General features: G+C 39.8%; 1 protein-coding gene across 1 annotated transcript in view; it reads left to right on the top strand.

The window, feature by feature from the left end:
• Window positions 1-15,153, top strand: part of TCEA1 (transcription elongation factor A1) — a 56,986-nt gene extending 41,833 nt beyond the window's left edge. The window contains exons 6-10 of the mRNA XM_074944375.1: window positions 182-238; window positions 2,041-2,195; window positions 5,737-5,883; window positions 7,434-7,505; window positions 15,024-15,153. Of these exons, the coding sequence (XP_074800476.1) occupies window positions 182-238; window positions 2,041-2,195; window positions 5,737-5,883; window positions 7,434-7,505; window positions 15,024-15,032 (440 nt within the window). The 3' untranslated portion in view covers window positions 15,033-15,153. The remainder of the gene's footprint in view (window positions 1-181; window positions 239-2,040; window positions 2,196-5,736; window positions 5,884-7,433; window positions 7,506-15,023) is intronic.
• Window positions 15,154-15,881: the final 728 nt, after the last annotated feature.

The following is a 15,881-nucleotide window of genomic DNA, read 5'->3' on the forward strand; positions in this document are numbered from 1 at the left end:
CAAAATAATGAGCTAACAGGGTTTTGCTACCATAAAAGTATATAGGGCACTATTTTTTCTGAAAATGCATACTATGGTTGTGGCATAACTTACGCTTTCCAGGATTCCCAATGGGTACTTGAGCTGCTAAGGAAATCTGATGTCCACTTAATTTTAATAATCAAACTTCTCTTTTGTTCAGATGACTACATTGCTATTGGTGCTGATGAGGAAGAGCTGGGATCTCAGATTGAAGAAGATATCCTTTGTAATATATCTAAGTGCTCTAGAATTAGTATTTGCTGATGGATTTATATTGCTGTTTGTTTAAAAAAAAATGGTTTGGTCCATATAATGAACATTGATTTTTATTCAGTAGGAAAATACTCATTTTGTTCAATACAGCCATGTGAAAGTTTTTAGTGTGAGAAGAGATTCTCACAATTTATGACCATTAAATTACATACAGAAGTCTTTTTACTTAAGTTATAGTTCCAAGGTTGCTGCTGCTAGCAGCAGCTATCATAGATATCTTACTGAAGTGACCGGTGGTGAAACTCTAGAGAGAGTGTGGCCTAGCAGATAAAGCTCTGGACAGGTTCTTGGCAGAACTGGGTTCTAGTCCTCCCACCTCTGACTTGCTGGATGACCTTGGGCAAGCTACTTCTCTCTATGCCTTAGCTTTGAAATCTACTGATGACAAGTGCTATATAAGAGCTAGGTGGTGTTATTGTGTTCCGATAATCTTGGATGAATCTTAATGCCAAAAAAAATTGTGACTCTCAAAGTGCTTAATCTTCTTTAAGTGCATAGTTTTTGTTGTTTTGTTTTTAAGTCTAATGTGGTTAATGCTTACACAAATCAGGACTCTTTCCTCCACCCACCCACCCACCCACCCCAACTTCATTTTAAAGTAAATTTAGTGTTTTCAAAGGAGCCAAACTGGCAACAAACATCATCTATTACTTAGCAATAGACCAAATACTATATAGCAGGGGTCCCCAGTGCAGTGCCCACAGGCGACATGGCGCCTGCCGGGGCATTTTTGTGTGCCCGCAGGACACCCCGCCGCCGAAATGCTGCTGAGAAGCGTTGCCGTTTCTCGGCGGCATTTCAGCAGCGACACTTCTTCCCGCTGCTGCATTTCGGTGTCGGGGTGTCTGGCGCCCGCCACAGTCTTCTGGGAATAGCAATATGCTATTCCCACAAGAAAGGTTGGGGACCATTGCTATATAGGTAGTAACAATGCGAGCTTCCTGATGCTACCCAGCCAGTGTACATTTAGCATAAAATGTGAGAGTGTCTTCTGTAAAGACATCGGGTAGCTATGTTGAAAACTTTGGAAGCTTCATTTTTCGTTGGAAATTTGATTTAGGTATTATTGATGCTCAGATATCAACACTGCGTTATTTTGGAAACTAATCCGTTCCTCAGCAGAATGAATTAAAGATGCCTGTTGTGCTCTTGTGGGAGGCTTCCACAAGTCAAAGAGAGATCTTGAGAGATCTGCAGTTCCATTACTTAACTGCCATGTGTTGAGCAGAAAAAATTGAGAAAATTATGTAATACAAGCACTGGCAGCCATTGCTAAGAAAGGTACTGATCAACTATGTAAAGAGTAGGTTTAGCAGAATTTTATTTCTATTTCTTAAAAATTTTGGTAGATAGTACAGATGTTTGCTTGTAGGTAGTTTTATCTACTTAAATTTTCACAGTTGTGGGAAATAGGGAAAGATCAGACAATTATTTAATGACTGTAGACATAGAGATTCAAACTTGAGTTTTATAACAATTAAAATATACAAAGTAAATATCTTTAAATAAAACTAATAAAGTCTCAAGCAGCATTTTTTATCACTGTGCTGATCTTAAATTTCTGTTAATATTGATGGAAATATTTTTCGTCTGTCTGTCTGTATATGGTAAAATTGACGTTTACTGACACTTACTGATAAAAATCTAATCCTGTGTAAACCTGGGTAAACGTTTGCAAAGCAATGAAGTACTATATTGTGTTCTGCGTATTACTTGTTGAAGATGTGTTCCTTAAGTCCTAAGCACCTATATATCAAGAATTGAAAAACACGGACATGAAATACAAAAATAGGGTACGAAGTAGAATAGCAAATCTCAAGGACACAAAAAACCCTAATCTAAGAAAAAATGTATTATGTGGGAACATACCTCCAGACAGGTTTGCCAAAATGACAGCAGAGGTAAGTCAATATTAGATCTTCTAACTTTTATTACTCTGTTTGACTTAACTATACAAACCATCAACATTCTTATACTTTATCTTCACACTCTCATAAGTATAGGCATTTAAGACAAACCACAATTATCAGCAGTATAATGGCTTGAAGATTCATAGAGATAGTGGGGTAGTTCCAAAAGTTGTGATGCCTGAATAAGGCAAGAAGCAGGTAGAATGTCCCTGAGGGTGCTTCAGAGAGAGAGCTTAGAAATAGAATGTACTGCATTTAAAAAAATAAAATGCAGCCTGTACCAGTAACAACCTTCAAATTAGGGGAGGTGGACTGGCGTTCTGCCAGTGACCCCAGGCTACCAACTTGTGCCCCTTTTGGGTGCGTTGTATCGTCATCATCATCATTAAACAGCACCGCCTTTGTATTTGGCAAGTGCTAGCTTCAGCATTTTGACTACTTCTATCATCCTGATTTTTACAGGTCAGTCTCCTTTCTTTGTGGCAGTGAGACTCTTTGGAGCTATTTTTAGTACTGTTTAAAATTTCTGTTAATTTTAAAATTTGTGGTTAGTTTATCTCACTGCAAACACTTTGTAGTACCCCCAAGTATATTAATTTTTTTTAACAAAAAGACAAATTAATAGGGAAAGAGTAAGCTAGGTAAATGGACTAATTAAGATAATAAAATGAGATCCTACTATTAAAGAAAAGCAAATAAATTTAAACTATAACAATGGATATTTAAAACAAGGATTAAGCACTGATTGTTTTTAAACATTGTTTTTAAAAATGCCTTTGTAAGAAACTTGACTAGATGATGTGTGTTTCTCTACAAAGAAAGAGAAACGCAGGACGTACAGATCACTAAAATGTCACTGGCACAATATTTAGGGAAAAGTTTTAAAACTGACTAAATTCGTACTTGTATTTGATGAAACACTAAAAATCTTATTAGAAAAAGGAATTGGGATGGCTTACCAACCCAAGAAGAAAGTTAAAACTTGGTAAAAGTGGAATTTACTGCAGAATTGTTAATATGAAGGACAGAACCTCTCTAGCTAACTTCCCAAGATAACTTTTGATACTGAAAGGCTTAAAACGGGAAACTTGCATTGGAAATTTGACTGAAAACTCACACAAAGCAAAGTGTACTCCTGTCCAGTCTAATAATTGCTAAGTGCAGTAGCTTAAACAATCCTACTTAGCCGCCCTATTTTGTGTCTTTTTGAATCAGGTTCAGGGAAATGACCATAGAAGTTGATGCAACTATTTATGCTGTCTTAAAATATTTGAGTTATATAGCACAGGGCTTTAGGAAAAATGCTGGTGCTCCAAAGTGGATTTAGGAAGTCAATATGAAAATAATTGGAGAGGAGAATATGGGACTTGTGCCTGAGGAACATGAAATGAAATTTCCTAGGGTCAGTGCCTTTGTGTAGTTTCTACAGAGACCTCAACAATTAACTTGATTACATAAATTTAGAGGTTACGATAAAAACAAAAACAGAATTAATAAGAGCTTAGATGTGCTTTGTAATTGTGTCAGCATTTTTAAATTCTTGTTGTGCTCAAACAGGCAAAGAAAAAAAAGATTGGAACTAGAACAGAAGTTAAGCTATTCATACAGGTCATAAGTAATGGTGAGCTTTGTTCTTCAAGAGAAAAATGGTCTGCGCATATAGATAAGTAAACTGAGGGTGGCAGACCACTACATTTGTATAAGGAGAATCAGATGGCATTTTGATTCTATGGGGTTGTATTTTGTTGTGATCATTGTATTTATATAAAAGTTGTGCTTCAGGGTCAATCATTATTTGGATTTTAAATTCATTTCAGACTAAAAAGATTTTGAGTACAGATATTTAGCCACTTAAAAGAGAACTGACGTAGAGGAGATAGGTATTTAATCTGGAGCAGTGTTAGTTGAACTGCTAAATCTCATGCAGATACTGAGACAGTGGGAAAAATTGGGAATGCTCATTCCTACATACAAAACGTTAAGGAAGTATGGAGCACCCAACTGACCAAGTCAAATGAAGTGAAAACAATTAACAGGTATCGAAAGTTGAATATTTTTAAAGAAACTGGCTATAAATTACACGCTTAAAAATTTTAACATCTCATCTTTTAAAGCTTGAACTAACAAGTGTGAAGTTTTGGACTTATTATTTTACAAAATGCTTTATATAAAGGGCAGTTTGTATAGAATAGGAACATACATAATTAAAACTGATTTTGAAGCCCTATTGTGCAATATCTGAAGAGACCTTTCATAGAGAGAGCTGCCTCACTTAGGCCCTGTTACAGTTTAAAAACCCTCTCTGGTGTCTGGAACCCTGAAAAGGCTTTAAAAAAATTAACAGAAGTTAGATATGAAAGCTACTAACTGTAATTCTGCCGTTTTGTGTAACAAGTTACCATGGAGGCCAGTCACTTGGCTATTGACTTAAATGTTTTGGTTTTAGACTAAAATCTTTACATGTTATTCTCAGCTTAGTAATTACACCTTGAATGATGGAGAAGCTTGGATAAAGCACTTTAGAATTCCAGATTTTTTAACATGAGGCGTGCTGGATAGTCAGCAATGAAGACTGAAGTTTGTGTTTATCCACAGGAGAATTACAGCACAGGCATTGGAGAAAATGGCCTCAATCTTGATTTGGAGTGGCCACTCTGGGAGAGATCCTTCGATGGGGAAGCTCATTCTCCATACCCATTCTATCTATAACAAGAATGCATGAGTTTTGGATGCAGTTTTAAATGTAGATAAATTTAGTCTAAATTCTCCTCTCCTAGGCCAATGAACAAGCATCAGATAATTTTTGATCATTACAATACTAAGCTAAATTTGAATCATGAACTAGAGGCAGAAGGTTTCAATTCTCATTATCAAACAATACTATGTTTTAGGTTAAATTAGAATTATGCAGATATTCATTTCTTGTTAAGAGAGGACAGCTGTGCAAACTGTTTGCACTGTGAGTGTTTCATGGTGGAAATAAACTTTTGGTTATGCAAAAACAAAAATAGTGAATTTAAATTTTGCACAACCAGAAAATTGCACAAGGTTTCATTCCTGGGGACCTTTCTCTACCACCTTTTCTTCTTTACCCCTACACTAACTAGACTTTCTGATAGTCACTGGTCAGACATGTTTTGAGTGCAAACATTTTTGCAAGTTTGGTGGTTATGTAACTTCTGCCATTTCACCAACAGTATAAAGGAGTAAAGAAATGTTTTAACTTTAGGTAGCATATTTGGCCAACTTAGTGGAATTTGTGATAACTAAAGTTGAAGCTTATTCAGTTTGAATTTAGCAAAGATAAAAGATCCAAGAGTTATAGAATGATTTTGCTGCTTGATAGGATAGATATTCCTGGATTTAAAAACAAAACCCTATTTCAATACAATTATACACATTTTCAAAATGAACTTTGCTAGGCTGATATATACGGTAGTCATACTAGCAGTAGTGTATCAAAACTGTAAGAAGAGACGACCCAACAGCAAATTGAGAATGTTATGGTAGACAGTTTCTTTATCCATAACAGGAGATGGCAAGTGATGAGCTGAAAGAGATGCGCAAAAATCTGACCAAAGAAGCTATCAGAGAGCACCAGATGGCTAAGACAGGAGGCACCCAGACTGACCTGTTTACATGTGGCAAATGTAAAAAGAAGAATTGCACTTACACACAGGTACATAATCATTCTTGTTGTTCCGTTTGTCTGATCAAGGTTGAATCTCAATTTTAAGGAAATTTTCTCTTTTTTTAAAGAATTTTTGTTTCATCATCTTGTAACTTGATAGCTGAAGAAAATTGTCATTTATAATATAGCAGTATTTGAGTAGCTTTTAAATGTTTCTTGGTTCCAGTTAGCCTAAAGCAAATTAATATTCTCCTCTTAGAGAAATAGCAGTTAAACATTGGTGCAAAAAAAGCCTCTTTTTACAACCAATTATGAACAGTGAATTTGTATTTCCAAATATTCTTATTTCTGTTGGTATTTCATAGATTTGTATCTGCTTCTATGGAGAAAATACTCATCTTATTACTTTGCTACTCTTTCCTCTATCCTTCAACTTGATGTAACTAGAAATACTTTTCCTAGAAATCAGCAGTTAAGCCCAACACTAATTAAACTCTTTCCAAGGATGTGTTTGAAATTCCTTAACATTGACAAGTATTTTTTTTCCCCATTTCAGCAATTCTTTGCTAGACTTTCTTTTTTTAGCTATTTATAAAATTGTGATGTGCGGGAGATTAACTGATATAACTAGTGTTTCAGTGTCTTTGACCTATCTGTGTATTTGGGTGGCAATGGCAAATGTAATATGTAGAAAACCTCTGAATATTAATGTGAATATTAACATTAATTATGACTTTATTAAACTGGGGTCTATTTACAAGCCTCCTGTTAATGCAACTAATTTAATTAGGAGTTGTGTGCAAAAAACTTGCAAAATCAAGTCCATATTGATTTCAGTAATGCTGCAGTGCATAGCTTTGAACTTAATAAGCTAAGTTTATGCTTCTAGTATCGAAAATGTTTTGATGTAAACAAATGCAGTAAAAATCTGTCTGAGTCTTTATGCTTTTAGGCCACCTCATCATAAGTATATTTATGTAAATCTATGCAGAATGTGCATTTGTTACTTCCACAAAAAACAAAACTCAAAAATATTTGCACAGTTCTACATTGATCTTCATTATTGAAATGGATACTTTTAGTACTTAAATCAGCCAAACAAAAGGGGTTCCCTATGGATGTGTTTGGCACAAAAAAGTTTTACTACCTTTTTTCTGTATACACAAAATGAAATAGTCATGATTATTTTGTAAAAAATCTGGTAATTCCAATTTGTTAGCTGTTTGCCTAGTTTGTACTCTCACGTGTTCACAATTGACTTGGTGCTTAGATTTTAATTTATCTAGTTTCATTTCACCTGTGAGGGTGTGACCATTTTGTGGGCTGGAGTAGGTTGTGGGGCTGAGAATTTGCATTTTTAATCTGTATAAAGACACTTAAAATGGAATGTTGAAGCACTGTTATACAATGGATTTCAAATATAGTAACTTTTAAAATCACATATTTGGATAGCTCTTGTGGTAATTTTATTTAGGATATACGGATTTTATTTTAGCATTGAGTAACTTTATATTGAACAGAAGTGACATAATTGACCAGGATCATGGTGATAACACTTTTCTTTCCTTTCCCTTTCCTCCCCATTCTCTTTGCTGTAGGTTCAAACCCGCAGTGCTGATGAACCTATGACAACATTTGTTGTCTGTAATGAATGTGGAAACAGATGGAAGGTAAAGCTTTTGTTCTCTTCTGTATATTGTGTAGCAGATGGTCAAATTTCCAATTTACTTTCTGGATTACAGAAAACCTATTTGAGTTGTTAATCTTTTATTTTTCTTCTCAAACCAGTTTGATAAATTGTAAATTCTGCCAAATACCTTTAACTGAGAAATATATTTGGAAGAGAAACTTTTATAGTTTGCAATTTTCGAGCCATTCAGTTACCTATGTCCATTAACTCAGTTTTCATATTTCCCTGTAGTGTTGTTTTGTCTTTCAGGTTCTGTTAAGGCTTACTGTAGTGTAAAATAAAGTGTACAGATTTGTAAACACTTAGAACAGCTAGAATTTTAATCCAGAAAGATGTGGAAGAAAGCAAGATGAAACTATTTGACTTAGACAGCCACTTGTGTAACTCAGGATAGATTCTCAAATAGGATTCAGTAATAACACTTCTAAGCCAGAAGTTCAGATGGAGTGCAAAGTGTTGCTGTACCGTGCAATGAATACCGTTATTCATTTATTTTAATTTTTTAATATTTAATATAAAAAATTACAGTGGACCAAGCTCTGCAATATACTATCATGTCCTGGATCAGTGCCAAAAAAGCACTGCTGGTCTTAGGAGTCGGTGACTGTTCAGGTCAAACACATTCTGAACAAATAGAATTAGAAATAAATAACTGGAAAGCAAAAGTCCCAAGCTTTCCAACAGTGTGTAGCATTCATTTTTCAAGTACGTGTCAGTGTGGATCCCGCTCTAGGTGTGCATGAATCTCTGCATGTTAGACTGGATTTTTCTGAATACCCATGTCCCTCAGGGTTGCACATACACTCTGTGGCTCCTCATGTTCCTGTATGAGGGCATAAAAGTTGAGGTGTCTGCGACCCTCCTTCAATTACCTATTGTCACCTCTGGCAACAAGGTGGAACCTAGCCAGCGTTCAACCTGCTAGACTTCTCAAAACACTCCATTAGCTCTTCTGAGATTCTTCAGAACCGTATTCATTCTTTATTTTCTTATGCTAGTCTGTTTTCAGTGCTCGTCAAATAGAAAGCTGCTTGCAGCCCTTTTCCCCACACCTGCACGTGTGAATGCACACTCCCTGACTCCCACTGAACAGTAACTTGGCAAAGTGGACTCAAACCCCACAGTATTCAAGCCTGGTCCATCCTGTGACGGTCTAATTCCTCTGAAAGTTTGGCTCAGCAGATGTGTGTTCTACTTGGGAGAATCTTGCAGTCTAAGCAGGTGCTCCGTCTGCCTCTCCTCCTCTGAAAGAACCCACAAATCAAGGAATGCAAGGCTGAAGCTTCATATTCCGGAGCAATGTGTGAAAGTGCCATCACACACAGAAGAGCTGAATTTGAAGATCCCTTTAATGGTCAAGCCTACATCTAACTGACAGGCAGGTGATGCTGAAGACCTCAGCAGAGAAAGTGGTGCCAAAGCCAGGCCTGGCATCAACATCAGCACTAGTACCATGTCTGGCACTGAAGCCTGTCAGCAGGCCCAGCATCAAACTTGATACCTCAGAGGTTGAAACAGTGCTGAAAGATGCCACCCTGAATGGTGGGGAAGGAGCTCTGCTCTCTCATAAAGAGGAACACAGGAAGATGTCAGAAGGCAAGTCACACCTAGCATCAAAGATGCGCAGAAAGGAGCTGACTATGGTGCAGTATGGCTCTGGTACCAGACATACACTCCTCCCCTCCCCCACCCCCCAATATTCTTTCTAGCACCAATCATACAGACTTAGAGCACACCCGAGCCACATGCAGCATTGAGAAAGACATTTGCACTGACATAGTCCTCAGAGCAGAAACCGCTTTATGAACCAGTACTGTTTGTGGAAGTGTACTCCTTACCATCTCCAGGCCTTGCCTTTTCTCTGACATATGGCAGAAACGATTTGTTGCTGAGGTCTATGAGCAGTATCACCATTTAGAAACCAGAGGATCTCTACAGACCCCAATAACAGGCACGCTGGGATTGGCATTAGTACAGCCAACAACTAGCCAGCCCTCTGTGCACATACAGAATATTACTATGGCCTTACTGGGGCTTTTGGGGCCCACCTTCTAGGCCTGTAGGAGTCAGTTACTGTCTTTGCAGAAGAAGGAGGAGGAGCCTTTCTCTTGCAGCTTCACTAGCAAGACCTTGGTCACTGGAATGCCAAGAGACATGACAGCAGGAGGCCAAATGACCCCTTTCGCTATCTAAAGGTGCCTTATCTTTGTCCTAGGAAAGACAGTAGTTTTGGTGCTGATACAGGCACTGGACAACTTCAAGACCTTTCAAGAGCTGGGTGCAGGTCATGGACACTTTGGAGATTGAGATGCTTGATCATCCCCACTCTGCCTAGAGGTGGTTGAGACCTGGGAATGGTGCCATCACCACCAAATGACTCCAATAGCTAAATGCCTCCTTGCGGTCAGGAACAACCTGGTAGACTTTTTTAAGCAGGAAGATGGTAACCAATCAGAAGTGGTCACTGGAAATCCATCCTAGAGCCAATATTTCACCCGTGTGGTATTCTCATCTGTTTGCCATAGCAGACAGTGTTAAGCGTGAGGATGTCTGCTCCAGTAGAGGTACAGACTCCGGGTCCCATCTGGACACCTTTCTGCTTGGTGGGTCTCAAGGACGTTTGCATGTCTTTGCACCAATCCCCAGGATCATGTCCAGATTAGACAAGATAAAGCTACATTCATGTGCAAGATAAAGCTACGTTCATGTCCCTACTGGACAAGGCAATTTTGGCCATCTGATCTGCAGATGTCCAGTCAGCCACTCCCCCGCTCCTTTTCCCTTCCCCCACGCAACATACACATCTTCCCATGGGTTTGGACATGCTATCACAGAACCAGGGTCAAACTTAGACCCACAGTCACTGCATCTGATGGTCTGGATGTAGGCTGTTTGAAAAAGGACTGACAGACTGCTTCCTGCAGGCCTGAGAGTTCCTTTTACAGAGTCAGAAACTCTCCAACAGGAAGACTTACTCCTTGATGTGGAAAAGGTTTTTCTTATGGGCAGCTTAAGGCAGTTGAGGCCTTAAGACCAAGGATTCTGGCCTAAGTGCTCCTCCTGAAGAAAGCAGGACTAGCCAGTAGTGCCTTCAAAGTCCATCTTATAGCAATATTTGTGTGCTGCACTCAGATACAGGCACACTTGGTCTTTTCACATCCTTTGGGATTGAGATCTCTCAAGAACCTTCTCCATGCTTGCCCTCCAGTTAGAGACCCTGCTCTTATGTGGAAGCTTAATGAGGTTCTCTTATAGCTAGGGCCCTACCAAATACACAGCCATGAAAAACACATCATGGACCATGAAATCTGGTCTCCCCCCATGAAATCTGGTGTTTTGTGTGCTTTTACTCTATACTATACAGATTTCGTAGGGGAGACCAGCGTTTTTCAAATTAGGGGTCCTAACCCAAAAGGAAGTTTCAGGGTGGTCACAAGGTTATTTTAGGGGGGGTCACAATGTTGCCACCCATACTTCTGCACTGCCTTCAGAGCTGAGTGACTGGAGAGCAGCGGCTGTTGGCTGGGTGCCCAGTTCTGAAGGCACTGCCCCACCAGCACCAGCGCAGACGTAAGGGTGGCAATACTGTACCATTCCACCCTTACTTCTGCGCTGATGCCTTCAGAACTGGGCAGCCAGATAGTGGCGGTTGCTGCCTGAGGGCTCAGCTCTGCAGGCAACAGCACAGAAGTAAGGGTGGCAATACCATACTATGCCATCTTGACTTCTGCGCTGCTGCTGGCAGCAGCTCTGCCTTCAGAGCTGGGCTCCCGGCCAGCAGCCGCCACTCTCCAGCTGCCCAGCTCTGAAGGCAGCACCGCTGCCAGCAGCAGTGCAGAAGTAAGGGTAGCTGTACCGCTATAACCTTGCCCCACACACACACACACACACACACACACACACTGTACCGCTATAACCTTGCCACACACACACACACACACACACACACACACACACACACACACACACACACACACCCACACACACACCCACACCCTTTTTGGGTCAGGACCCCTACAATTACAACACCAAGAAATTTCAGATTTAAATAGCTGAAATCATGAAATTTATGATTTTTAAAATCCTATGACCGTGAAATTGATGAAAATTGACCATGAATTTGGTAGGGCCCTACTTATCGCTCTTAGACCATTTCTCATTTGAATTGTTGTACCATCTAGCCATGAAGTTGGTCTTTCTTGTAGCCATCACATCAGTGTCTAGAGTCCGCCAAATGCAGGCTGTCATGACTAGACTGCCTTATACACCCTTTATACTCTGGATGTGTCTCGGGTTCTGCTTTATTAAATCAACAGGACCAAGCCTGTCAGAATCTTTGTGGTCATATCCAGCATGTCAAAAGGCCTAGCCATCTCTTCTATGAGAATCTCAAGGTGGATTACCCAATTTATTTGTCTGTGATCAGTTGGTTGGCAAGCCTTGCCCTCTGAACATAAATGCATACTCCATTAAGATCCAACCAATGTCTCTGGCCTGCTTCAGAAATATTCTGATCTCTGAGATCTGTAAGACAGCCTTGTGGAGCAAGCCCGCTGACCGTTTTTGAAACACTATGCACTTGACATGGCTGCCAGGGCAGATCCAAGTTCAGAACAGCAGTACTCCAATCCCTGTTTCACTGATACAGCCGAGATTCTACACTTGCAAAATCTGGAGAAGATACTGCTCCCAGTCACCTACAGTGGGATCAACTCAAAGAAGAAATATACTCAAAGAAGAAAGCAAGTTTACTGACCCTATAGTAACTGTGTAGTTCTTTAAGAAGTTGTAGCCCAGGGGTGGCCAAACTGAGCCTGAGAAGGAGCCAGAATTTACCAATGTACATTGCCAAAGAGCCACAGTAATGCGTCAGCAGCCCCTCATTAGCTCTCTCCCCACCCCCCAGCACCTCCCACCCACCAACAGCCCTGCCGATTGGCACCTCCTCCATCCCTGCACCTCCCGATCAGCTGTTTCGTGGCATGCAGGAGGCTCTGGGGAGGGAGGGGGAGGAGCGAGGGCATGGCAGGCTCAGGGGAGGGGGCGGGGAGGAGTGGAGTGGAGTGGAATGGGGGGCAGGGCCTGTGGCAGAGCCAGGGGTTGAGCAGTGAGCACCCGCTTGCACATTGGAAAGTTGGCACCTGTAGCTCCAGCCCCGGAGTTGGTGCCTATACCAGGAGCTGCATATTAACTTCTGAAGAGCTACATGTGGCTCCGGAGCCACAGGTTGGCCACCTCTGTTGTAGCCAATGTGGATCCCACATCCCACCCTTTATCACCAATTTTTCAGAGTCCTCAGCTACACAAACTTTGAATTGTGAGGGGAATGAAGAAGGGTCACGGCCTCCCTGTTCTCTATGCCCTTGTCATAAATATAAAGGGAAGGGTAACCACCTTTCTGTATACAGTGCTATAAAATCCCTCCTGGCCACAGGCAAAACGCTTTCACCTGTAAAGGGTTAAGAAGCTAGGATAACCTCGCTGGCACCTAACCAAAATGACCAATGAGGAGACAAGATACTTTCAAATCTGGAGGGGGGGAACAAATGGTTGGTCTGTCTGTGTGATGCTTTTGCCGGAAACAGATCAGGAATGCAGCTTTACAACTGTCAGTAAGTAATACCATTTGTTTAATGGCTGGTAAAATAAGTTGTGCTGGAGGGAATGTATATTCCTGTTTTTGTGTCTTTTTGTAACTTAAGATTTTGCCTAGTGGGATTCTCTATGTTTTGAATCTAATTACCCTGTAAGGTATTTACCATCCTGATTTTACAGAGGTGATTCTTTTACCTTTTCTTTAATTAAAATTCTTCTTTTAAGAACCTGATTGATTTTTCATTATTCTTAAGATCCAAGGGTTTGGGTCTGTGTTCACCTGTACAAATTGGTGAGGATTCTTATTAAGCCTTCCTCAGAAAAGGGGGTGTAGGGTTTGGGGGGATATTTTGGGGGAAGATGTCTCTAAGTGGGCTCTTTCCCTGGTCTTTGTGTAAGACGCTTGGTGGTGGCAGCATACGGTTCAAGGACAAGGCAAAGTTTGTACCTTGGGGAAGTTTTTAACCTAATTTGCTAAGAATAAGCTTAGAGGGTCTTTCATGCAGGTCCCCACATCTGTACCCTAGAGTTCAGAGTGGGGAAGGAGCCTTGACAGCCCTCATAAGAGCCCAGGGAAGCCAAGGGTGCATACATGGCCCTGATGGACACTGCTATTCAAAAAAACTCTAGTCTTATGTACATGAGACACATGCTCACTTAGAGATCCACACTGACTACAAAATTGCAAAACTGAAGTTGATCTGTAGGAGTGGAGAGTGTTGGGGAGCACAGCTCCTCTTCCTCTGCTTAATATCCTCTAAATGGCTTGTGGGAGCCCCATACACATAGGATTTCCCCTCTTCCTTGGCTGGCCACATGAGGGCTTGCACTAGGTAATGCAAGAAAAAAAATGGTCCAGAGCTTAGGGCATTATCTTGGGTCTCTGAAGACCAAGGTTCAATACTTTTCTCTGCCACAGACTTCCTGTGTGATCTTTGGTAAGTCACTTAGTCTCTCTGTGCTTCAGTTCCCCTTCTGCAAAATGGGGATAACAGCACTTCCCTACCTCACAAAGGGTGTTGTGAAGATAAATTCATTAAAGATTGTGAGGCAGCCAGATACTACAGTCACAAGGGCCGTAAAAGCTGCTGAAAGAGGAATAGGAGAGACATAGCCAGGAGCTCCCTTTATTTGCATTCCTGTAAAGAGACTTGATCACCTTTCAGCTTCTTCTCCCTTTCAATGGAGAGGGCAAGAGGGCCTGCTACTGCCAGATCGCTGGTGGGTAATGGGGGAAGGGTTGTGAGAGAGCCCTGGAATTGACTTACACAAATTATTGTATTTTGGAAGATTATTTCAAAAGTTTCTGGTGAGCTACAATGGCCCAGTGTAGTGAAGACAATACTATAGTTAGGAGGAAAAAAGATCTTTCTTTACTTAATTGGGCCATTGTACAGTGAATTGTGAATATTAGACTTCTGCTTTTCCCTTAATTCTTATATTTTCTTCACCCTATTAGGCTGTTGTAGCACCCCAGAAGTGTATATTGTTCCCCTGCTAAAAATGTCAGCAGAAGAAAATTGGGAAAAATGCCAGGGAAAAGCTTCCTTTGTTTTGTGCCCCTTTCTGAAGTTTTATAAAGTTAACATGTATTTTTTCCCTTTTATTTAATGTTAGGTCAAACCTACACTTAAAGGTATTTAATAACTTGCCACATCTAGAAATTATTTCATACCAATACAAATGGCTTCAGGACCAAATACACTTTTTTCTGCACTCACTGTGGGCAAGTGAACAGAAAAAGATTTTCAATCCCTGTAGAGATTCTTGAATGTAAGCAAATGCTGTGACTGTAAGCAAATTACCACATTCTAGAGCAATGCCTTCTTCTCTTCTTTCTTGCAAAGAACTAGAAATAAGCTGTATGCAGATACCTCATAAAATATTTCTTTTCTTTTGACAGTTCTGTTAGAAGAAACAACTGTCAAGACACCAGGACCAGAAAGAGGATTTTGTAATTAGCTTTAAGAACTAGGCCAGGCATGTAGTTTCCTGCAAACAAGAAACTTTTTTTTTTTTTTTTTTTAGCAGAATACATCCCTGGAGTTTAACCTTTGGTTTTTGACACAACTTCCTTAAATGCTTTCCTATAGTTAATAGTCAGTAGGGCCCGGATGCTCAATTGTACGGTGTATGTTTAAAATATTTTTTCATTTTTATAAGTAAGTTGACATTAAACTTTTATCAATAAACTTTTGGTAACTGAATTGTTTTCTTAACTGTGTGAACAACGTACTGTATATTTTTTTACAGTCTGAAACATACCGACCAGACATATTTTACCTCTCAATTATGTTAAAAATGTGTGAATGAAATTGTATTTGTTTCTCACCGGCATATTCCCACTAATTTTGTGGGGAGGAAAGACAACTAACTTCATTTTAATTATACCAGATCTGCTGTGGTATCTAAATTGCAACTTGTTGGCTCTGTCTGGTTTGTACATACCATTTATGAATTAATGCTTAAATTCAGATCATGAAGTTTGGAACTTTGTTAATGGATCTATTGATCTCTTCTGTTACAATGCTTGGATAAATTTGCTTATGTAACCAGCATTGATCAGTCCAATTTATTGTACTGCCCTAAAGCCTGTATATTACTACCACTAGATTTTATTTCTGGAGAAATGACTTAAATAGTTTGTTTAAATTTGATCTAATTGGTTTGTTTTGCTTATGTGTTTGATACCAGAGTTTATTTTAGACTTTGTAAATGAGCAAAGACATTTTGTGGCAGGCTGTTTAAATGGCAGTCAGTA

The sequence above is a fragment of the Natator depressus genome, chromosome 2 (genome assembly GCF_965152275.1).
Source record: "Natator depressus isolate rNatDep1 chromosome 2, rNatDep2.hap1, whole genome shotgun sequence".
NCBI classification, from domain to species: domain Eukaryota; kingdom Metazoa; phylum Chordata; order Testudines; family Cheloniidae; genus Natator; species Natator depressus.